General features: G+C 41.7%; 1 protein-coding gene across 1 annotated transcript in view; it reads right to left on the reverse strand.

Moving 5' to 3' along the window:
• Positions 1 to 4,237: 4,237 nt before the first annotated feature.
• The window catches only part of itga11a (integrin, alpha 11a), a 74,892-nt gene continuing 53,539 nt past the window's right edge, over positions 4,238 to 25,590 (reverse strand). The window contains exons 14-30 of the mRNA XM_080488709.1: positions 22,217 to 22,420; positions 20,946 to 21,076; positions 20,566 to 20,732; positions 16,223 to 16,362; positions 15,322 to 15,432; positions 15,138 to 15,223; positions 14,858 to 15,068; positions 13,952 to 14,050; positions 8,812 to 8,888; positions 8,089 to 8,172; positions 7,753 to 7,843; positions 7,351 to 7,464; positions 6,981 to 7,064; positions 6,791 to 6,901; positions 5,665 to 5,760; positions 4,517 to 4,630; positions 4,238 to 4,408 (exon numbers count right to left, since the gene is read on the reverse strand). Of these exons, the coding sequence (XP_080344835.1) occupies positions 4,331 to 4,408; positions 4,517 to 4,630; positions 5,665 to 5,760; positions 6,791 to 6,901; positions 6,981 to 7,064; positions 7,351 to 7,464; positions 7,753 to 7,843; positions 8,089 to 8,172; positions 8,812 to 8,888; positions 13,952 to 14,050; positions 14,858 to 15,068; positions 15,138 to 15,223; positions 15,322 to 15,432; positions 16,223 to 16,362; positions 20,566 to 20,732; positions 20,946 to 21,076; positions 22,217 to 22,420 (1,998 nt within the window). The 3' untranslated portion in view covers positions 4,238 to 4,330. The remainder of the gene's footprint in view (positions 4,409 to 4,516; positions 4,631 to 5,664; positions 5,761 to 6,790; positions 6,902 to 6,980; positions 7,065 to 7,350; positions 7,465 to 7,752; positions 7,844 to 8,088; positions 8,173 to 8,811; positions 8,889 to 13,951; positions 14,051 to 14,857; positions 15,069 to 15,137; positions 15,224 to 15,321; positions 15,433 to 16,222; positions 16,363 to 20,565; positions 20,733 to 20,945; positions 21,077 to 22,216; positions 22,421 to 25,590) is intronic.

Below are 25,590 nucleotides of genomic sequence, written 5' to 3' on the forward strand. Positions count from 1 at the left end.
ACATTTCTAATGACTGTATATATTAATAACAAACAGGAGAAAGTAAAAGATGTCAAGCTTGTTCGTCACGGGATTGTGCATTCAGACGGGAGTTTCACAGCCGAAGGCCAAAACAGACGAGGTTTGAAGACAAAGGAAAACTGCCACGAAGGTCCCGACACGCTGAACCGAAGCAAATAAATAAAACGATGGTCAGAGAGAGAGAGAGAGTTGGTTTTGCAGGTTTGCTCTTGTGTAAATATACTTTTCTTTTATACTTGCTCATGTGTAATAGTTTTGTTTTTTGTCTCTAAAGTGCTTTGAGATGACTGTTGTTTTGGTAATGTATAAATCAAAATAAATTGGAATGAATTGTAACATTTGATGCTGCAGGTTGTCGGGGTTACGCAGGGTGGACCCAAACTCAGACTCAGGAAGTTCCGTCAAAACCAGGTTCATTAAAACAAAGTCCAGGGAACACGAGGAAAACGCAGGAGCGCGACACGATGAGCGGCGCGACAATACGATGAGCGGCGCGACATGTTGATGAGATGATCCGACAAGGACAACTGAGGGAGAGGAGGTTTAAATACACAAGGAAGGGGTGGACACAGGTGGAACACAGCGATGGGCGCACACAGAGGGAGAAGCCATTGGTTAATTGGAAACACGAGGTGAGACACACAGAGACAGACACAAGTGTTCTCGTCCAGGTCTCCTCTCATCACTCCCAGGACTTGAGAGATCTTCTGCTAACATCCTCTAGTCTGAATGGAGTCCAGGCCTCGAGGGGTTTTAATGTTTGTAATGGTTTCAATAATCATGCAGTGGTCATAATGTTATGGCTGGTCGTTTTATATCCAAGGTGAATCATAAAAAAAAAAAAAAAGTTGCTGTGAACTCAAGGCCCTTTTCTCTGCTGTTTTCGACTCAGTCATCGTCCTGTCAGTTCCCAACAAACCTCACAAGACGCTCCAGCAATTCCAACTTCATTATTTCCACTGATTTCTTTTTTTGCCTCAGTTCAGGTCACAAAGCAGGCAAACGAGACCAGAACCTCCATTTGTCGTTGTTGACTTCCACTTAATAGTTACTTGTGTTTGATTCAGCAATTTCCATCAATCTTGTCTTTTCATATTCGAGCGTCTAAAGCTTTGACGGCGCTCGAGCCTCGTCGGGCTGATTCAGTCTCCAGTTCATTGTCGTGTCGTTGTTGTGATTAAACACCACAGGAAGTCTTTCGTTTGAAAGTTTCCCAAAGCCAATTTAAATGGTAATGTACTTGACAAGGTACGTAGATTCCCGTGTTGCTGTTTGTCCTTCTTCTGTCAGTATCACTGCATTTTTCACCTTCTTGTTCGGTAATATTCTTTATTCGAACATTTGCAGCCGTCAGGATCAGTTCATCTGCAGAGATGCGTCACGAAACTAACCTACCTTCCTACAAACATGACAAAAATACCTACCTACCTGCATAAATACTTATCTGAATACCTCAATTAAAAAAAACATGTATGTGCTCTCTTACATAAACATCCACCTAACCCTACCTACCATATTAAAAGCCGCGCCGTTTGTAAAAACACCCAGAATGCAACAGCTATAGAAGGAGTCTAGAATCTAAGGGGCCAATATTTCTATCGGAGCGGCACAACGAGGAGAAGGTTGGTTTCTTTTATTTCTGTATGTGGAGTGAAACTCTGGAACAGTTCGTGGACCTCAAGAGATACTAAACATAATACAATTCAATAAAATATATAAAGACGATTTTTAAATAAAGATGGAGAGTTTGGATGCCTACATGTTGAGTATTTCTATGCATGTAAAGTGTATATGTGTATAATTGGATATGGTCAAAATATTCTATATTACATATCATTAATTATTCAAATGTAAGTTATTGATACTTGTTCATGAGATACTTTGTTTTTATAATAGTTCTAGCATGTTTCAATTAATTGAATATCAAATAAGTGAATATTGTGAATATTTAATTAGCTGAAGAAAAGTATATTATTTATGGAGAAGGGGTGGGAGTTAATGAGTTATACTTCTTTCCACTCCTTTTCAGACACGCTTTCTGAGAATATTGTTCTTCTGTAGTTAGTCACTGTTTGTGTGGTAAACTATATTTGGTTATCTGCTGTGCACTGTGGACCTGATACTGAGCATGTCCAAAATCAAATCAGTATTTTAAAAGGTTTTTGGACATTTCACTGTATTTTGCACGAGAATTCTTCATTAAAAATGGATTTAGATTAATGTCATTTTCTCTAGTAATTGTTTGGAAATATATCAGTATTTTCCTCACATATACTCTACGCCACGACGAAGAAAGATTTAAAAGTTTAAATTTAAAGGTCATTATGTCACTATTTTATTTTGTTGGCTCTGAAACTAAAGAAAATCCACTCGGACATGTACATAGTTTTATTTGTAGGTATATTACAGCTCTTCATCCTCATCAAAACAGAACAAAGTGACATTCTTTGGTAACAGGAACAATGTGCATTCACTCATCTCGTGCGTATAGATCGTCCTGTACAGTTAAAGTTCCGTCAAAAGACGACCTCCGACCTCCGGCGATCCCCGGCAGTAATGTGTGCACGCCCTCCGCTCTGATGCAGTGCACGTTAAAAAGGCATGCGACCGTCTCAAATTCATAAAAAAACAAGTTCAGTACGACAAAGCTGCTGACTCTGTAAATTGGCTTCGCTGCTTTAACTACAAAGTAATGCCATAAAACACGTGGAAAATACCGTGAAAACCACCGGGATATCCAGAGAGTACAAAAGGGTAACTGACTATTTACAAAATTCAAGTTAATTTTGTACAAAAAAAAAAAAAAAAAAGAAAAAAAAAAGAAAAGTGCATTGACTGGTTAAAGGTCACCCTGCGTGTTTATCCAGGGTGAAAATAATCAAAGGAAAAGGAGAGGAAGCATATTTAGAATATTTATCTCGATCATTAAAAGTTAAACAATATGAATCTTCTTTGTGATTTTTATTCAATCTTGTTTTTCATAAATTACAAAAAAACAAAAACAAAACCCTTTTAAGCATCGAATTCAATATACAGTATAAGAACTTTATATTTTGGTAGCTTTTGGGTGGATTTCACCCCTGAGGTTTTCCATGTATGTTTTTTTTTTTACTTATTTATTATTATAAGAGTTAAATAAATACACATGAGGAGGCGAAAGACGAATGAGCGGCGACACGACTGGCGCTGCGAGATCCTCGACTCAAACAGCCTCAACATCTTGGAACAGACTGACCGAGGCCCCGCGTAAAACACGTTTCAAGAGAAAACATCTTTTTCAACATTTCTGTTTCAGAACCGTTCCGCGTTTACACGGCAGCGTTTTGAAAACGATGTCTGTTTCCACAGAAATGGCAAAAAAAAAAGTGAAAATGATGTAGTTAGCACATTTGGCCACAAGGTGGCTCTGTTTGTTGTTTTGGTAATGAAACCACACACACGTGCTGCAGAGAACACTACGCGATAAATATCAACAATTAGGGTTAACAGACATTCTAGTGGACACACGACCAAGTTGGATTGTTATTACGGTGACTGTCAAAATAAAACTACCGAATCCCAGGAGAATCTGGACTGGGAGTCATGACACGACGGAGGAAACGTTGTTATTATCATCCATCTACTGAGCATGTGCAGAACTACTATTCACTATGGCCGTGGTGCGTGTGAGCAGGAGCAACGTTTAAGAAAAGTTGTATTTCCCCCGTTTCCATGGAGACTGATTTGGAGAATTTTCAAAAAGTTGCGTTTTTCCCAGTATCCATGGAGATAGGAGTAGTAGCATATTCGAAAAGTTGCATCTATCCCTGTTTCCACAGAGCTTGAGTGTTTTTGAAAAATGGTGTTTTCCTCCCGAGACGGATTTGGAACGTTTGAAAAAATATATAAAAATTCCACCTTGGGGGCCATTTTTCAAAAAAGTTGTGCTTCCAGTGACTCCGAGCAACGTTGTCGTGTAAAAAGAACCTCAAAACACAACGGAAGTTTGGTGTTTTCACTTGAAATCATCAGGTAGGCGGGGCCTGGTGCTCTGAGGTCCTTGACGGGACACCACCGGGGGGGGGGGGGGGGGGTGGGGTGGGGTTGGGGGGGTTGGGGGGTTCCGGGGTGTGACAGTGCTGACTCGGGGGGGTCCGGGGGTCGCGGCGTGGGACGGGTCCAGTGCACTCAATCAGCTTCAGCGGTCATGTCGACGCGGTGCCACTGTGTCGGTGGGGGGGGGGGGTTTGGGGGGGGGGTTGGGTGGGTCGGTCCCTGAGTGTCGGGTCCCCCCGTGGAATAGGCGTCTGCTGGGGGCCCTCAGCTTGCGTTACCGCTCCTCCGTCACTTTCCCGTTGGGCCCCTGCTCGTCTTCCTCTTTTCGCTTTTGTCTCCGAAAGAAGCCGAGCTGAGAGAGGAAACAAAAAGTAGAGCGAGATGAGGCGCGAGCTCAAAAGGGGGAAAGTGTGTTTCCACTGCTTCACTCCTTCACCGGCTCCTCGGTTCGATCACTCACCTTCCACAGGGCGAGGATGAGCAGGGCTAACAGTAAGAGTCCTCCCAGCGTGCTGCCCACGATAATCCAGGTGGGGATTCTGTAATCTCCTTCCTTTCTGATCTCCAATATTATCTGAAGAAGAGACGACGGCAGATCTCATGTTTATTTACTATGATCTAGTGAGCTCTGGTACTTTTAATCCCCTCTGGTCACTGAAGGTATCACTCTAAAACGATATGAACATCAAACACGCACCTAATTACAAGTAAAATACTCAAACTCTCAGAGTAACTGTCAGGTATGTGTCATCCAATCAACTGTGGTTGAGATGTGAAGAGTTGATCGGAAAAGTTACAGAATTTTCCACAACTAGTGGAAAAATATATGTATAAAACAGCAATTCTTTTAAAATATACTGAAGAAATAGTACACACTAACAGTATTTTTATAAGTACTGTATGGGTTCTTAGTAATCGCTGCCAGAAAGTAAAGTTTCTGTTTCTTGAAGTTGCTTTTAATATACTTTTAACCAATCTTAATATACAAAATGTATTAAGATACTACATCCCATTATATGGATATTTTATGTATTATTAGTTATTATATCATATTATTTTTAAGTAAGATTTTTTTCTTCATTTTTCTTATTACTTAATATTTGTATGTGTATTTTTTTCTTATTGCTTGTGGTATATTTATATTCTATATATTATTATTTATAATCCAATACTATATTACATTCTTTATTATAATATATTGTAATTATATTGTATTTTTTGTATATCAGAGAGTAATTACTCTTATTACTACTAATTATGTTGTTTGTATGGACCTTCACGGCATTATCTATGTGACGGTCAACAGCTAAACAACAGTTAAAATGAACAAAGTCCCTCCATGCAGAAGGCAGACGACGACGTGTGTGAGTGTGACAGACAGGGGGCAGCAGAGTTCAGGGTTTGAGTCCCGGCTCCGACACGCCGTGCCGCTGGTCCTTTCGGTCCCTGAGCTCCACACAGCTCCACACAGCTCCACACAGCACATGTGCTGCAGCAGCAGCAGCCTCCTCTCTCTGCTCCACATGTTCTCTGACCTCCACTCTGCATGTTTATGAAATGCAACGTCACTTCTCCTTCTAAACCGCCGGGGCCGTTTGTGTGACTCACATGTCTGACGGGCCGCTGCTCGTGGAGGAACATGGGGCTGGAGGGGGGCAGCTCCACCGACGCGCTGCTCACCAGCTCCAGGATCTTAAACTTCAGCTGGAGACGAAGCAGAACTCATCTGAGGCCACGTTTACGTCACAACAAGTGAAAATGCATCGGCTTCTGGAGGTTTCCGTTTTCAGAAAAGTTCTGGCATTTACACGTCATTATCATTAAAACGATATACATTTTTCACGGAAATGACAGAAACGCTGGAAATTATGTAATTAGCGTGTTGGTTCCACAAGTGGGCGCTGTTGTTAAAGGTTTTCAAAAATATGTGGAAATTGTGTGATAAGTAACTACAATATGCAGTACTGTCTGCATATCTTCACATACTATTTTTCAAAATGTATAGTGGACCCGTGAGTCGACCCTGAGGAATGCCCGAGAGCCTCAGGGGGAGGGTGGAACAGCAGAAAAAAAAAAAGAAAAAAGAATCTGAGGATCAGGGTGAAACCTTTTCAAAGCATTATTTTTATGCCCCTTTTTTAATTTTGGAACATGAAAACTTTGGCCCCATATATACGACAACGTTTCAAGTGAAAACACGTTGTTTTTGCGTTTTCGTTTCAGAAAAGTTTGGTGTTTATACTGCAAAGTTTTGAAAACAATGTCCGTTTCCACAGAAATGGCAGGAACACTGAAAACGCTGTAGTTTGCATGTCAGGCCATGAGTTGGTGCTGTTGGTTGTTTCTGTAATAAAACCACACACACACACGCACACGCACCACAGAGAACAATATACAGTAAACATTAGCAATGGGAGAACACAGACGTTCTAGTGGACAGACGACCCAGTTTGATTGTTATTACGGTGACTGTCAAAATAAAACTACCAAGTCCCAGGAGAATATGAACTGGGAGTCATGACACTCTGTTGTTATTGTTGTTCTACTGAGCATGAGCAGAAAAACTATGAGCAGTAGCAGTCGTCCACATGGCGATGGCGCCCTGAGCATCTTAGAAAAGTTCTACATCAGGAGCTGTTTTCAAAAAGTTGTGTTGTGTTTTCACTTGAAATCCTTATCGTGTGTTCGAGCCCTGAGTCTGGACCTTCTCGCCCGTGTCCTGGTTCGTACTCACTGCGTGTAAAGTGTCTATCCTCAGCGCCCCGGCGATCCGGACGGAGATCTCCCTGTAGGACGCCACGTTGACCTCGCACTGGATGGGCAGCGTCAGCGTGTTGGATCGGTTCTGCAGGGAGCAAACGCAGGTTCAGAGACGGGGCGCGGCGAGCGGACGCTCTGCGTCAGAGGACAGGCTGGGACGTTACCAGGCGGGAGAAACGTGAGAGGTCCTCTGGGGAGGCTCTGCTCTGCGCCACATGCTGGGGGGGTAAACAGTGGCTGCCGTCTCTCTGAGGGTCACAGGAGAGGAGAAGAGGTCAGGACGCTGGACTCTGACGGAGGCGCTTTCCCCAGTTCTGATTTTCACCTTTTTCTTGTTCATTCTTTCTTAGTTTGAGACGTCAACATAGAAACTAGACATTCATACAAACATGTATACTAATTTGAATTTCTACTTGTCAGATCAGCTGCAGTGCAGAACAACTCAAAATTGGAGAAAGGTACTTATAGAAGGCGGCAGGTTGGAGACGGGCTGCTGTTGATCCACGGAGGGTACCTTTGGCTCTCAGTGCTCACCTGGTCAATATGGAAGTCTGATATCTGCAGGAGCTGGTTGCCATTTTTGGTCATTTCTGGGATGTCGATGTTCAGCTGCACATTCTTCACTGGGAAGTATCCCAGGTTCTGGATCTAAAAAACAAAACAAAAAAACAATTTGAAACGGTGAGAAACACATCTCCAGTCTATGTAGATTCTTATTTGTTCGTTCTTAAAAACTTTCATGAGGTGGAGACTTCAAATACTTCTTGTGCACTGGATATTTTCATAGTGCAGAAAAAGATCCTCCGATTAGATTCAAGATCTGACCCAATTTAAGCCATCATTTTTTGCTTTAAACAGGAAAATCGGATGAAATAAAGGAATATATTTGGATTATAGTAAAGCACAGGCTGCGTTTGAGGTCAAACTGACTCTCACCTGGAAAGTGAAGTTAAACGGAGGTCCGATGACTCCGGGCTCCTCCAGCGACAGCTCCGGTTTGATCTCATACCTCGTCGGATTCGAGTCTCTGTCAAAGCGGAAAACAAAACAAAATTTGGAAGTCAAACGCACGGATAACTACAGTTCCAAATTTCTCCTCCAGTATGTGCAGTTTATTTCTATTCAACATTTTCCAGATGTGATGGAATCACTTTGTTCCCGTTAATTACGCCTCAAAGTTCACTGCTTCCAAAGTCAACTCATGAGTGGAAACCGCGAAAGTTCATTAAAGAAAAAGGGGGGAAAAAAAACAACAAAGTAGAGTTTTCAAACCTGGTGAACAGAAGATCCGCCTCGTATTTCAAAGAGTAGTAGATATCGTTGAAATTATCAGCTGTGCTCATTTCTTCGCCGTCACTGTGAAAATATTTGAAGAATGAAAGTTACAGTAGGACTGTGGTATTTCTGAAGTTGATTCAAGTTTTTTAGCTTTCATTGAACTCAGTTTTAGTTTGAAGGGTTTTAAAATATGTGGAAATTATATAGTATGTAATGACACTGAACAGTGTTATAAAGATGAAATACTGAACATATATTTTGTTGGTTTGCATGTCTTCACAAGCTCCACATCAGAGCTTTTCAGAATGTATAGTGGGCCTGTGAGCCGACCCTGAGGGACGCCAGAGAGCTTCAAGGGACTATTTTTTCTCTTTCGTTAGGTTTGAAACCTGCTGATGATCAGATTTTCTGTGAAGACTTTGGCCCCGTTCACACAAGTGAAAACGTTGTTGCGTTTTCATTTTAGAAAAGTTTCAGGTTTAGATGGAAACATCGGAACTGTGATGGATTTGAGTCCAATGACACAAGTTATTACTGATAACATAGTGTGTGTCATTAATCCTTAATAACACAGGCATAAAAAAATAATGTGTATGAAAGGCAGTTCTGCAGGAATCCAAGGAAACAAGGATTTCAAGCTTCTGATTTAAACAATTGAATAATTGGAGAAAATCGTGGGATGAATATTATCTATCTTATGGGAAATGTTCTGATCACCTGCTGGCCTCCAGGATAATCCTCAGGTGGTCCAGGAAGACGATCCGACTGAACTCGAACTCCAGGCGAAACGATACCTACACAGAAAGAGAAATAAAAAAAAACACATAAATGACCGAAGCTCAACCTGCATGGCAGCCACAGCCCCTGGTTTGGGGCAGTGGCGGCACAGAGGTTAGAGAAGAGGACTTGGGTTTGGGAGTTTGTAGGTTTGATTCCCACAGCTGACGCTGTGGGTACCTGAGCAAGACCCTCGACCCCCATGAGCGCCCCCATGTGGCTGTGGCTGTGTGGTTTTCCAAAGAAACTATGGAAAAGAAGATGGACGTCCGTTCTGAAGGTGTGCCGAGACGCGGTGCCTAATCGAGGCCTGGGGAGAGGATACCCTTCAGGGCACGCTGGACAACACAAACTCTTTAAACTCTTTAAAAAAGAGCTAAAATGGTAAAACAACTGAACCTCTGAAACCAGGCACAAGAAACACTATGTAATGGAATGTGTACCATCCTAAATTGTAATTGAAACGTCATAAATGCAACACAAGCCACAGTTCATGTTCACTTATCAAAACTATATGAAACTTTAAGAGCTGTGTTCGCCTAATTATAAAAGTGAAACATGCTTTATGGCTCCAGTTATTTTTGATTTGGTGGAAAGTGACAAAAACGGCTGCAGACCTCTGGTCTAAATCCTTGAATAACTCTGCAGTAATGCTCAGGCTCTGACCTGAGGCGGCTTGCTGCTGCTTAAAGAGACGGGAAGAGGGAATTTCCCCTTTCCTGAGGACGACGCTGAGTTCACACAACAAGAGTCAGGAAGCAGAAGGAGCAGATGGAAAACGAGGGAGGAATCCTAAACAAAAACAGAGGGAGAACCGGCGTCTGAGGAGAAAGGCAGCAGAAAGCGGAGGATGAGGAAGAGGAGAGCTGTTTACAGTCGGAATGAAATCCTGTCTGTGCAGATGGAACTTCCTTACAAAAAGCAGGAACTGTAAAAATGACCTCTGTGCTTCTTTGGTACGGATCAGAAACGTCGGTACATCTTTTAGTTTGAGATGTTTCATCGTCAGAGAGCAGAGGCCGACGCTCGCTCGCATGATATCGCCGAGGGTTTGGGAGACGAGATCCTCGCGGTGAGATGATGTTTGTGTGGCTGAATGTGGAAAATCACTGTATGACGCTCCTCTTCCTCATCTTTCCACCTCAATGCGCAGCACAATGGTAAATCAACGGCGGCCGTCTGCATTCAGGCAAGGAAAAATATATCAAAGAGAAGATTCAGAGTGAGGAATCTACTCCAATTTCAGGATTTTGTATTGGAGTGAAGAAAAAGGACGCAGCAGAGACAGACAGAGAGGATGAAGGAAGAAGAAGAAAATCGGCTTTGAAAACACTGAACAGGAAGAAACAAAGAAAAAAAACTTCAAATGAAAAGCCTCAGCAAAGATTTACATGAGAATACAGAAGAAAAGTTTTTCTTTCTTATAGCAACATTAAAAACAAATTCACAAGTTCTCCATTGAACTTTGTAAAGCCTGGACCCTGAAATCATTTCCAGAGGAGTTTTGCATTTTGACAGAAAAAAGAAAAGTAAATGTCAATTTGCATGTATTAAAGTATTGATTTGCATCATATTTGCTATATGTTCAATTCATTGCTCATAGTTGCTTTATTTTAAAACAGAAAAGAACAAGATTTTCAATCCCGTAAATCTTAAAATTCCTCAGATTTTCCTCTTTTACTCCTGAAATTAAAATTACAACACAACAACACCAGAGGCAATAGTGTTGAAATAGGAACTTTTCACTTAGTTTTAGTCCCTTTGTGGTTCACAATATCTTTATTTTGCAGAACATTAAGGCCTGGAAAAAGCTAGAAAATCGAACTGGCTATTTAAACAAAAGTCTCCCACTGAAGACGTGGATGTCTCAAAAACTCTGCTGGAATAAGATTAAGGAATAAATGTAAAGACACCAGAATAATCATTATATCGTATTATATCTGATTATATCACAGCTTTGTGGTGCTGGAGCCGAGAGCAGTGTGTGACACAGTCCATTGAAAAAAAGTCCTGATTGCTAAAAGTGACCTTAAATGGTAAAAGTCTACCAGCTGGTGGAGTTTTGGATGAAGTATCTGATCAGGTCGTCCCAGAAAAAGCCAAAAAAACAAAACATATGACGTCAAGAAGCAATTTTACCAACAAATAATTTAGAAAATGAATTTCTCTGTGAGCCTGTAAGAGGGCTTGTGGGCTTTTTTTCTGCAGCGTGAGCCAAATTCTTTGTAAACCATGAAACAACTAAGTGCAGCAACTAACCGTCTCTTGTCTCCGTGCACGAAGCCACAGGATCCCAAAACACAGGATATGAGCTTGGGGTGGGACTCTGCTGCAGCAGGAGCACGACCGAACAAAGGTGATGACTGGTCACCTCAAAACCGTTTGTCGATCGGTGGTTGGAGCCGGTTTGCCACATTTCTGCCAAGCTCTGGAGCCCAGCCGAGCGGCCCTGCGGCTCTGGACACCGAACGGGCTGAATGAATCACTCACTGAGTTTTAAAGGCTGACCGAGTCCTCTCGGTTCAGTCGTCGGGGAGCGTCGCAGACACATGCTGGGATGTCTGTGGTGCTCGGGAGATTCTGCCTTAATGACACGGTTTCATGAAATCCTTCCACCACCTTCACGTGTCTACAGACTGTCAGCAGTCAAAGTTAAGAACTACAGATACTTTTCAAAGTAAGAGACATGATTCAGTGCCTCCTCTCCAGTGTAGAAGCAGAGGTTCAGAAATGTACAAAAGCAGGAAAGAACGTTAAACTTTACTGATGCATCATTTTCCAGCCGGTTTTCAAAAAGTTTTATGTTTGGAGGCCGTTGTTGAATAAACGGTAACACAAAACATAATGAAAGCTTTGCATTTTCAATGGGCCTAATGTTTGACATCCATGCTTCAAACATTCTCAAATGGAACTCGACCTCTGATATTTTCAATTTCAGATCATTTTGTATGAGTGCCTTATAAAGGGTTCGCTTTTACCATAGTTTTTAAATTAGGTTTAGAGTTGGTTTGGCTTTATACAAAGCCGTGTGAAATCAGTGTGAAAGCTATATTTCAGAAGGACTTTCACTAACTGCAGCTTCAGCATTGATAAATATCACTTTCAGCTGTTTTTATCCTTTCACCATAACGCTGAATTGTCCTCATAGAGGTTAAAATAAGAAGTATAAACCGTTTGAGAGATGAAGGACCGACATATCTGATATTTTTCTTCACATGGAGGGATGAAATGTAGAAACTACTGGAGAGATTACAGTATTTAAGTAGAAATACTTTGTTACTCAGCAGTTCTGTTATCAGCACAGACGTCAGTGCAGACAATAGTTCAGACATCAAATGAAAATGAGGCTTTTGTATTAAAAAAAAGACGCGTAATAGCTTTTAATATCATGGTGTGATGTACAATCAGTGTCGTCTCCCAGTGAAGTGAATTCAAACATCAGCCTTTTAAGAATAAGAGGTAATGGATTTCAGTAAAGTTTGTTGGAAAGCGCAGAGTCCCATAAATATAGTTGACATTACAAGCCTGAGGAAAGGCTCAGAATCAGCAGCCTTAAAGTGCCAATGAGAAGCAGATGAGAGGAGAAAACATGTCTTTCACTCAGACACACCTGCTGAATCAGGGGCCGGTTTTTCCTCGACTGTTTATCCTGTTGCTACGATGTGTCATCTCCAGACGCAATAACAACCACATGTTTTCTGTGGGAGGTTTATTCATGGTTTAAGGAGGGTTTGCTCCACTGATTTTTATGCCGAAAATAAGGATTAGTTTTTTTTTAATCTTTTATCTTTAAAAAAGAAAAAAAAAAAAGCCTCTCGAGGCATGGAGAGTCACTTTGAGTGTGTGACTGTTGACAACATGGATCACATGTGTGATGGAGTGTTTCCAAAAAAAAGCCAAATGATGGGATAGGTCAGGTGGAGGCAACAGCAGGAAAGCATTACTTAAGTTGATTCTAAGTGAAATTGGCTTTCTAATAAATGATTGCACCTTCTCAGTTAAAATAATGAATGAAACATGACCATGACAATCGCGGCTGAGCAAAGAGTTTAGTGATGCAGCTTTGAACGCTCGCTAGCTTATTGCTAGTGGAATCATGTTAGCGTGGCTATCTATACTAGCTGCAATTGAAGGACATGCTTTTTGGACATTTGACTGTATCGTTGTAACTGGAGGGATTGGCCAACCAGCCAGCCAATCAACCAACCAACCAACCAACCAACCAACCAACCAACCAACCAACCAACCAACCAAACAACCAACTATCCAGCCAACCAAGCAACCAACCAACCAAGCAACCAGCCAGCCAATCAACCATCCAACCAATCAACTATCCAGCCAACCAACCAACCAACCAACCAACCAACCAACCAACTATCCAGCCAACCAACCAACCAACCAACCAACCAACCAACCAACCAACCAACCAACCAACCAACCAACCAACCAACCAACCAGCCAGCCAATCAACCATCGAACCAATCAACTATCCAGCCAACCAACAAACCAACCAACCAACCAACCAACCAACCAATCAACTATCCAGCCAACCAACCAACCAACCAACCAGCCAGCCAATCAACCATCGAACCAATCAACTATCCAGCCAACCAACCAACCAACCAACCAATATCAACCAATCAACCATCCAGCCAACCAACAGAAATTAAAACATATTCAAATAATTTACAACTCAGTTCTGGAAACATTAGATTTGCTGGTAAAACGATGCACTTACTTTTTGATTCAGATGTAAAGATTTGAAAACCAAGGCTTGAAGTCACGTTAGGATTATCAATTGAGCATCTTTGTTCTTTAGGTATTTCACTTACATAGCACACTTTCATCATTTCAGAAGTGTCAAAGTATTCTACAGTGTTGGTCACACCCTCCCTTACAAAGTGCTCGACCTCCACCGGGAGGAGATTGGGGTTCAGTGTCTTGCACAAAGACATAAACTAATAGAAGTCTGAGACGTGGACTCAAACCCCCAACCACCTTAGGTCCTGTCCTGATTCAGGAAAACTCTTTCCTGCAGAAGCAGTGAAATCACTCAGCCATCTCACAGTGCTGATCTCACCTGTGTTTTGGCCCTCATGAACGGAGCACTGACGTTGCAGATCTTCTCATTTCTCAGCTTGTCCTCCACGTAACACTCGATTTGGATGTCAGAGTTGTCCTGGATCAAATACAGCAAAACCATATGTCAGTAACGGGCAGTCTGAAAGTACGATTTATGATCATCTTTCTTCTGGGACAGTAATAACACGGTTCATACTGCCTTCGGCCATCGCCATGCGTTGTAATGAACAGGTTGTCATTTAGTTTTCAGCAGGGCTTGATATATAATTTTCAAATATGTTGGGAGACTTTGACAATAAAGCCCTGTTTACACGACAATATATTCAAGTTAAAACAGAAAACGTTGGTAACGTTTTGGGCGCCCGTTTACATCACAAGGGTGCTCTCAGAAAATATACGTTTTTGAAAATGCTCTGACTTCATGGGAACGGGGGGAAAACAAAGTTTTTGAGCCGTGGTGAATAGTTCTTCTGCACATGCTCAGTAGATGGTCAATAACAGTGTTTTCCTCCAGAGTGTCATGACTCCCAGTCCATATTCTCTTGGGACTTGGTAGTTCTATAGTTGACAGTCACTGTAATAACAATCCAACTTGGTCGTGTGTCCATGAGAATGTCTGTGTTCTCTCACTGTTAATGTTTATAATGTGTTCTCTGCACACGTGTGTGTGTGTGCGTGTGTGTGTGTGTGTGTGTGTGTGTGTGTGGTTTCAATACCAAAACAAACAACAGTACACTAGTGGCCTGGCATGTGATCTACATCGCTTTCAGTGTTTTCTGTGTTTGGACAACGTTGACATAAAATTCAAAAAACGTGTGTTTTCACTTGAATCATTGCAAACGGGGCCTAAGCTAATAAGTGACTCTCCAGGACCAGGATTGGACAAGGTGTTATTAAAACCTACCTTCACAATAAGGCTGGAGAAGCGCAGATTTGGGGTGTAGGAGATATTAAGTTGGGCGTCGTAGGCGTTCTCTCCTTTGTTCTCCAGCCGGACGTCGACCACCATCCTCCTCCTGTTTGCCTCGAGCACCCGCAGAGGTCCCCCCACCCCTCCGTCACTTTGTTGGCGACAGAAAACGCCCCGAGACTGTACCGTTTGCCCACAGAACTGACTGGGAGGAAAAAGAAGAGTTTATTCCCTGTAGCCTTGTGAACACTGTGTGTTTGCGTTGTGTACCTACCTTCGAGTCATCAGGTCGTTCATACTCTGCAGGGCCAGGTCGGGGATACAGCGGTCGTCCTCGTCGCAGCCGTTCCAGAAGGGCAGCTTCCCCAAGAAGAAGGTTTTTGGAAGTCAAACAAACTAGAAAACCTCTTACTTTATGGGTAGATAGAATCAGCCCGTTGCCAGGATGAGTCTCTCACCTCAGTCTTCACTACGGTCGGCCAACTGTCATCCAGAACCGGTTCGTTATTCGGATCTTGCAGCCCCACTTGTGCAGCAAACACTATGGGCCTGGCATAGTCTGTGGTCTCCTGCCAAACATCAAAAAACTCAAAGTTTAATTTGTGGATTTCTTCTATCATGGCACTTTATCTATGGCACTCACATATTTGGTGCTTTTCAAAGTTTGTCATTAACATAATGGAGGCAGAAATGCTAAAATGTGCTTTAGATTTCATCGTGAGTAAAGTGAATAATGATGTGTTTTTATTGGTTTTAACATGTTGAAACTAAATATTTCATTCTTAAAAATGTCAGATATGCAGTAGCTGTATCAGTCATGACGTCAAAGTCCCATAATGCAAAGTTCAAAAGTAAAACTGAAATAAAACCCTGATCTGCGTGAGCTGTGATGGACCGCGAGCTGAATTTGTGAAACGTTTCCAATAGAAACACTGCAGAATTTGCACTTTTCTTATATTGATGGTCTTGAATTTTTTTTTTTTTGCAAAATAATCTGATACACATAGTGGACATGTGAATCTAACTCATTCCTCCAGCAGCTTCTGGACTTACTACAAGCTCAAGGTTTGGTCTATATTATTTTTCATAACTGTCAAGTGACTGTGCACAATACCTTGCAAAGTTTAAGCGAGTGTCATGCGACGGTTGAGCTCATATGATGATGCAAATATGGTATTATTGTGTCGTACGAATGTTGAGCCAGTGTCCTGAGAATGTCAAACAAGTCTTGAGCGACTGTCATGCACATGGTAGAGTGAGTAGAGAGAATATAGTCCATTAGTTGTGCTTGTGTCATTCGAATGTCTACCAAGTCTTCAAAAATGTCAAGCAAGTGGCGTCTCTTTTTGTGGACCTCACCATGACGTGAAAGTAGATGTGTTCGCAGGCCTCCTCTCCGGGAAGAAGGGTGAGGTTTTGAGGCTGCACCATGTACGGGTTGTCCAGCAAGGCTCGAGGATTGAAACGTCTCTCCATGATTGAGACATTATACTTGATACCTGGTGGGTCCAACAAAGAATCAAGAAAAGACATCGTAATTATCAGTGAAGTTATCGGTTTAATACTCGTTTTCCTGTTTTGTGAATTTGCTCAACTTCACGCTGACTTTATTTTTCCATTCAGTCTCGATCTGCTCCAGTTGTGTCACATCTTTCCCGTTTGTATGTGTTCGTGGTTCTGTGTTGTCTCCGGGTATCGACTGCAGCCCTGAATGGCTTTGACCACCTGACACCTGAGCTTTGTTCTAGCTTTTCATTTCTCTTTGCTATTTGGGATGAGTCGGACCTACTGTAATAAGTATAAAAACTAAACATGAACTGGAAGTAGTTTTTCCCCAAAACATTATGTCCTCATTTGTGGACGGTCAGATTTGAATCAGATAAATAATAAATCCTGTCTGTTTGGGATCAGAAGGGCCCAGATACTGTAAAAATAAACACATTTTATCTTTCCACAATAAGTAGTTCTCTTTACACTGTCCTCATATGAGGACGACAGGTCTGTATTACCATATGACACTACAATTTTATGAAACTCTACAGAAAACCTGAAAGAAAACTCTTAACAACCAGATTGTGACAGTAATAACTATCAAATTCAGATGGGTTGGAGCAGAAAGACATTGAAATGACATTGAGCTGCAGTTTAAGTCAGGGCGTACCCTCCTGCTCGTGTTGCTGCCTGTTTCAATATTTAACTTCCCACTGTGGCGCTCTGTTGATTTTCAAGACTTAAACTTTTGGATTATTTGCCAAAAAAGATTGGATTTTGTTCAAACCTGCTGAAAAGCCAACACCGCACATATCTTTGCCTTGAAGGATTGACCCTCTTCTGTTTTAATTCGGGTTCATGCGGACAAATTGATGAACGACATAATTGGAGCAGCGGATCAAACCAAAACATACAATGGATGTGTGACCAACACATATAAGAATACAAACCGTTTTTAAACTCAACAGCACAGTCACTTCCAAACCACACTGTTTAAGAGGCTCTCCGTTTATTGCCATGTGTTTTAATGGGACGAGGAAAAATCAGCTTGGGCTGAAGTCTTGTGTGTGTCCGGGGTCAAACGGAGGATTACAGAGCGACAGATTCCTGACCTGGATTCTGGCTTTCATGAAAATCATAAACTATGCCGATGTCTATTCATCATAATCCCCCAAAAAAGCCTTAAAGTCGGTCAGATGTAACTCTACACATTTGACTTCGATCAAAGCGTGCGGATCAATGATAATATAAACAGATCTGAATCTCGCCTCAGTCTGATTAACCAGCTTGGGGATCGTTACAATCTTGGTTTGGACACCAGAGATCGATATTGGTTCAAATAAAAGAACATTAATTAAAAGAATGATACAGTAAGTGGAGACTAAAATAAGATGTGGATTTGGAACCGAGCTTCGGCAAGAACTTATTTCCTGAATATTATTACCACAATAACATTTCTAACTTCATTAGAACTTCATATCTGATTAAAAGCAAATGTGATGACTGATGTTGACACAATAAAGTGTGGCAGCATAATAAATGTTTCAGGTGTGAAGCCTTGAGTCAAAGTCAAAGCCTTTTGCAATCACCTATGAAACTCCTTTCTATAGCACAAGCTTTAATTTTGAAAATACGCACCACTTAACTGGTCGATGTGAGTTTAGACTAGGGATGCACCGATACCAATACCAGCATCTGGTAGCAGGACTCGTAGTCGTAAAAGCTTCCCGATACAACCAAGCGAGTATCACATGACATTATCTGGAGATTCCGTAATATTGATGAGAAGGATAAAAGTAAGATGGACTGTAAATTATGTTCTGCAGAAACATCAAGAGGAGAAGAAAGATAGATTGTACAAGTACCTTCATCACCGGGGACATTTGTCCCGGCAGAGTTCTCCCGATGTTGCTCATTAGTTTAACTGCTCAGTGAATCCAGGAGGGTTTTACTCCGACCGGTAATGCTACATGGTAAACATGATTAAAGAACGACTGATACACTCATTATGAATGAGCTGGAGCGTGTGGAGGCACACAATGAGCTCGGTCCCTCAGTCTACTGTACACATTAGTACAGGCGGTTCACTGCATAGCCTTCGTTGCATATGGATGTATGTATGTATGAATAACAACTAATAATTACTCGTATCTGTACACCGTATCGACAAGTAGCTCAAGGTTAATACTCACACTTGCACTCGTATCAGTGCATCCCTAGTTGAGAGTTAATCCTGTGAGTTTCAGCCTTTATCCAGCAGAGGAGACGTTTCTGTTTTACTCTGATTTTAAAAGACATTTATTTGATGTGCTCAGTCCCGTCTCAACCACTCTGGTGCCATGAAAGCTTCCCTTGAGTATGAGGGTGCAGATAGGACTGTATCTCCAGCTTCATCTGTGTTTTCTAAAAAATAAGAAGAACAAAACTTGCAGATTTTGTCTGGCTCTGTTGTGGCCGAGTTTTGACTTTCCGAATCGAAGGAAATCAGAATTGCAGCCAAGATGCGCCACTTGGTGTAGTTTAAGTGTGAGTTTAGAGTTAATTATGTGAGTTTTACTGTCATTGTGTGAGAGGTGCCAGTGAAATTTGATTTCCCCTGCGGTAAAAACAAGCTGAAGGGATCCGTAGTGTTGTATATCTTCCTCATTCCCACCAGAAAATGGCACACTTTGTTCTTGTTTTGTTAAAAAAAACAATTCTGGATCAGACTTTACCCACTTTGTGCTGCAAAGCAACACCTATAATCAGCAGATTTAGTGACAATAAAATAAAAACCTCCAAAAATAGTCCTCAGAGTGTATTTAAAGCTACTACTCTCTAATCCAGCTAATAGACATTTGGAAGAATCTAATTAAATTGACTAAGGGTAAAAGAAAACATTCGCAAACAGCAGCACATCTGCGACACGTTAGCATCCAGACACGACAACGAGGGGAAAATTAAATAAACGTGTTCCACTGTACACAGCCGGGGAAGACAAGATAATTCCCTGCCTCTGCTCTTCCTCCGCTCTGTTTTTGGCACATGTGATGGATGTGATAAAGATGTCAGGAGGTCGGGAGGTTAACTGGGAACACGCTCCCCCGCCTGCCTCCCTCAGGATCCACTGTGAAACCGAACCCGGCCCTGATGGCTCTTAAAACAAACTGTGAGCAGGGAAACCCTTCACTCATGCCCAGGTATGCCACATCTCTCCAGGCTGGAGTCGTCTGTAAGCTTTCAACACCAAAACGTCTGACTTTAAACAAATACAGAGATAAAGCTGGAGACACGGTCCCATGGTTACCAAGAAGGACACTTTGATAGCATTGGAGTGGCTGTGGAAAGTATATATATCAATTCTCTGGCCTACATCCTGTATCTTCCTTCTGTTTAGTTTAACATCCAAGCAAACTCTCAAGCTTTAACTCGATTAATCGATTAATCACATCACAAGCTAACTGTACTCTGTCTTTCACTTTTAAATTTGTTGTGGTATATTAGAAAAATCTGGCATTTCACAAAGGATAGTCACTTCCTGTAAAGAGAAAATCACGTATGGTGTTTACCGACTAAATTAAGCTAAAGCTACATTGCTAATCTAAACAAAGACACTATGAGGTGAAGTCACAATCAGCTGTAATAGCTGTCAATCAATCTGCCCTCTGCCAAGCACTGCCAGCTCTGCTTAGCAGTGACTGGTTGATGGAGGGGGAAAGGGGGTGGAGCCTACACAAGAGCGACGTTTAACGTTTTCAAGTGTAGACTGAAAACTATTTGTAATTTGGGGGTCTGTTTACATGACATCAGTGCTCGAAGCCACTGAAAACACAACTTTTCGTCTTCTATTTTTGGACTGAATACAGGAAAATATCCGTCGAGAGACTCACTGCACCATCTTGTGGTATAACATGGCATTACAAAACAGATCGGACTCAAACTAGGTGGCTAACTAAAAATTGAAATAGAAAAATAGAATTTTTGACAACATACCGATGATTATTTGAAAACATGTTTGACTAAAACTGTAATCTACTTTAAAATATGAACACATGTTTTCTTAATGTCCTCTATCAGATCCAGATCTGACTGGCTGGTTTGTGCTAAGCTCCAATCCGAAATATGATACGCTAAACCTCAAAAGGATGTTAATGTTGGTAGAAGACAGGATTAGGAGCTCGGAAAATGTATCGAGATGCTTCCACTGTGGTGGATAATCTTTTCTGGCTTACCGATTTCCTGCGTGGGAGGAATGGCCGTCCGGGCGGTGATGTTGAAGCACACGATGGCCGACATGCAGGTCACGTCTTTCCCACCTCGCTGACAGTCCTTCACAAAGATGTTGACCTTACTGGGCTCGAACCTGACGGTGATGTAAATCCTGACGACGCTCTGTGACCTGCGGGGACGGCGAGGTGTAACAGATGAAAATATTGTTCTTTCACAAGGACGCCAACATAGCATTATTTTTTTTATTTTTTTACGTAACAATCAGCTAGTCACATGAAGGAAACCTTCAGAGTAACAAATGGGATTCAATGTGAAGAACTAAGCCTGCCAGAATTCAACAAATACAACGCTGTTATTTATTTACTGTGAGAAATAATCTCACCAGAGGAGAACAGCAGCGCCGAGGGAGCCGACTGCCAGGTCCACTAAACCGTCATCGTTCATGTCCATGCTGCCGTGGACGCTGCGGCCAAAGTACTGCAGGCCCGGCGCCAGGTCCGCTGCAGCGATCCTCTGCAGAACCGAGCCAGAGGAAATCTGAGCGCCAGCACAAAGGCTGCAACCACCACAGTTTACTCTACATACACTTCTCATCTCTTATTTTTAGCTGGTTTGGAGTTTTCAACTAAACTTTTCTCTGTTTCTGGTTTTTAGTAATTTTTTTCCCTTTGTATTCCACATTAATGCAATGTTGTATATCGAGTTGTGTTGCTCTTTAAATCTATTTTGGTCAAGCATTTACTATTTTCATGTTTGACAGCAGTTCAAAAAATCCTACACTTAATTAGTTTCCCTTGAAATGTGATGATTTTGGTGTTTTTGTAGCCTCATAGTGCCAAAGGTAACATTTAACTCATACCTGCTGAAATTGATATTAAATATGAAGGAAGCCTGACAATCAGCTCTATTGTTGTGTGAAGTTATTCACTTGAAATTAGATTTTTAAAAACTTATAAATACCATTTTCCCTACCCTTACAACAGTTATTAGGCATCAATATTCCATTTATGATGTAGATATAATATTTTGACACCACAAAGATATAATAGACTACTTTTAGGGAATTCTTCACCTGGACCAAAATAGACCAGTAGTGTATTGTGATTGTGAAGGTCTGAAATATAAACATAATAAATACTGTTTTCAAAGGGTAAGGGCTGAACAGAAGATATCTGGGAGGCCGGGGGTTGTCTTTTCTCAGCAGGACATTTTCCGGTTTATATTAGGGAAGTAATCCTAATTTCTTGCCCACTGATGGGTCAATTCGGGAAAAAACATTTCCCTCCCCAAAAAACTAAGAAAAGTACCACATACCGACAGGTAATCTATAGTTTAAAATGAACTTCTTGTACAACTTCATCAACTTCTTGATGTTTTTAATCCTTGTTGTGACACCTAATCTCTCCACAATGTGAAATGCACACACTTTTAAAGTGAATTCTAGTTAATTTTAATTCCTCTAACTTTCCTCTTGTCTGCTCTGGTTTGACTTCACCTCACAGGATTTTGATCCAAACTCTTCACGCATCTCAGCGCAGAGCCGTTATAATTTATACTGATTTGAGATGATGTGCTCCCGGACTGAAATAAATCTGAATCAGCAGCAGCTTGGAGGCTCATAATCTAATGATGTACAAACGGATGGGTTGCTACCTGCTTGTATTTACGCAGGATCCTGTTGTGCTGGCTGAAGAAAACGTAAATGGCTCCTTTGTGATCGTCCTCCAGCGGGGCTCCCACCACCAGGTCGTTGAAGCCGTCGCCGTTCAGGTCGGGGACGGGAGCCAGAGACGAGCCGAAGCGAGCGTTCTGCCCACCGTTGTGGATTTCCAAAGCGCCTTCATGGATGAAACGGTTCTGAAGAAGAAGAGAGACATGAATAATCTCGAATTGTGTGATGTAGATTATCAATATCAAGCAGCTGTGAGTCAGTTTCCTTCAAATCAACAGTGATATGTCAAAGTACCCTTGGCTGAGACACTGATGAAATTTATTGTTTTTTATTTTTTAAATTTCGCAACAAATTTCGCTCCTCTATTCATCCTCCAAATGCATTTTTCTTTCAAATGTAGCATCAGATAGCAATTTAAGAAGCAATGTGAACACTTCAATCTTCCTGTTTGTTCAAACCTTTGTCTCACGTGGTGATCAGGATGAGACAACAGGACTGCCAAAGCTTTTTAAAGACAGCCAGTGAGGTTTTTAGCCATTTTAGACTTTATTTACTTTGGTCTGTTTACATGACAATCGGTGCTTAGAGCCACTAAAATGCAACATTTTGAAAAGTGCTCCCAAAATGGCAAAAAACAACTTTCTAAAAAAGCTCTGTCTCCATACTGAGTAGATGGCAGAAGCACTGCGCATGCGCACCATGGTCATATTTCTTCTGCACATGCTCAGCAGATGGACAATAAGAGCAATGTTTTCCTCCAGAGTGTCATGACTCAGTCCATATTCTCCTGGACTTGGTAGTTTTATAGTTGACAGTCTCCGTGATAACAATCCTGCTTGGTTGTCTGTCCACATGAATGTCAGTGTATTTGCTATTATCAAATGTCAATAACGTTGTTCTCTGCCTGCGTGTGTGTCGTTTCATTACATAAACAACCAACAGCACCCACTCCAGGCCTGGAATGCTCACTGCATCGTGTCCAGCGTTTGTTGTTTCCGTGGAATCGTTTCCCAAACATTGCTGTGTAAAAGCAAAACTTTTGTGAAATGAAAACACAAAACGACGCGATTTTACTTGATACGTTAAATAGAGATTGACTTATCTATGAATTTGTCACAGTCTGAGGAACGATTCTTTCACCTTACATGCCTTCGCTGTGTTTTTTTCTTTCTTTCTGCAATAAAAACATAATAGGGTTCAGATTTGGCTCAGGCTGATATTTGTTTGGTCAAATTAATCTCAGTTGTGGAGCTGTTCTCTGGGAACTACTCCAACATTTTGGAACGTATATAACAATTTATGTATCGGCCCAGCGTTTGGAAGAATCCTCTTTTGGCACACTTAAAGGAAAAAATGACCCATCAAAAACAACCGAGACGAGGAAATAAAAAGCGAATTCCTCAGTTCAGTTGTTACCTGTTTTCATTTTAAAGACTTTAGATTTATATCTGCTTTTGATTAATGAGCGAGAACCCCCCCCCCCCCCCCCCCCACCCCCCCTCCCCCATCTCTCCACTCTTTATTGTCCCCAGCATGATACAACTAAGCTGTTGCCCACAAGGACGGTAGGCCACGTTAGGTGAGATCAAGCAGGTCAAAGTGGGTGAGGTGAGTGAGTTCCTTAAGGGTGAGGAGACAGGGAATGGGTGCGGAGCTGCCTAGGGCCAAATCGAGGTCCTTCGCAAAATTAAATTACGGGAGGGCTCCCCTGCTTGGGTAATTGAGCTCAACACGTAAACAGACTGCAGTAAGATTTCCAGCGTTGGGTTGTTGTTAGTGAGCTCGTCATCATGATGACTTTAAAGCATTGATAACACTGACAAAGCCTGGACAGTGCAATCAGTGCCAGGAGAACAGATAGTTCCAGTCAGCACACATGTATGAGCTGTACAGCACAAAAGATTCTTTGGAAACCAAAGTAATCGCCAAAAGGACATTTTTCAGAATAGGACGCGTACTGTTTGTCCGTCAAGAAAAGTCCTATTTAACAAGCAGCAGGTCCGAGCCTGCTGGCACCGCCTCCAGTCGTCCTGGTCGAAGGAGACTTTGCTGGTCTTGTCTTTGCTCAACATCCAGCTCACTCAAAACAACCTCAGACAAGTTATCATGTCCATCAGGAGTGTCAAGCATAAGGTCCGTGGGCCGAAAACGGCCCGCAGGAGGCTCCAGTCCGGCCAAACCACAAAGGAAATGGTAAGAATTGTAATGAGACGATTGACTTTTTTTTACAGTTCTCTTAAGAGTAGCGGACATAAAACTCAAGTCATATTTACTGAACTTTTCAAGGGAAACCATTGCAGTATATGTGTTTTTTTTCCCCTCGTCATTTTGAAAATAAGCCAGGTATGCAAATAATGTAAAAAAAAAAATAATAGGATGAAATAATTTTCTGAAAGCTTCAGAGAGCCAATACAGCGACACTAAAGAGCCAGATGTGCACAGCTGCAGGTTGCAGAACTCTGAGCTCGACACCTGAAAAACTAGCAGACAACAGAGAATTTGAGTTTTGTCTTCATATTTCCAGGATTTCTACAGTTAAGATTCACCAGCTTCTCAGTATTGTCAAAAACACAGTATAATTGGAGAACTGACAGGTATTGAAAATTCAAGTTATCTTGCAAAAAAGAGCAGAAACATTCACTCATTGCAAATATTTAAACAATTTTGTAGCCATAAAATCAAAAAAGAAGGAAATCCAGTCCATATGGTAGTAAAAGGTTTCATGGTAATTGTTTGCCCCTCAGAAAAAAAAACATTTGCATATGGAGACTAATGGAAACCAGAGGAATTTACTATACATGTAAGTCAGCGGTGCCAAACATAAGGTCCAAGAGGTTCCAAAGTAATCCCAAATTACAAAGAAAACATTTCCCCCCCCCCCCCGCACGCACACATTTCTTAAGTCGCCGACACAACATCAGGCCGTTTTCTTCTGGAGTCTGTCCGAATGTCCAAAAACATGCATTTGAGATTACTTGGTCACTTTAAAAGTCTTGTTGGTGTGAATCTCAACGTGACTGTCCGTCTCTGTCTCTGTTTGGACCCATAGTCAGTGTACAGTCTCCTACCGACAAACCGCACAGTCTTTCCTTCGCGTCGAAGGTTGCAACCTACTTCATGAAAGAGTAAATATGTTTTCAACATCAAAGTTTGCCGATGGTACCTTCAGGAGATCAATAAATTGAGCTGACCAAGAATAAAGCTGGGTGTGGAATCAGATTGAGAATGTGGTCGTAATCGGAACTTCACTTGAAGCAAGACCCTTGACCCCCAACTGGTTCCCTGTAGTAACAATCCAACTTGGGCCATACGAATGTCCGTGTGTTCACATTGTCAACGTTCATAGTGTATTGTT

The sequence above is a fragment of the Lipophrys pholis genome (genome assembly GCF_963383615.2).
Source record: "Lipophrys pholis genome assembly, chromosome: 2".
Classification (NCBI taxonomy): Eukaryota; Metazoa; Chordata; class Actinopteri; order Blenniiformes; family Blenniidae; genus Lipophrys; species Lipophrys pholis.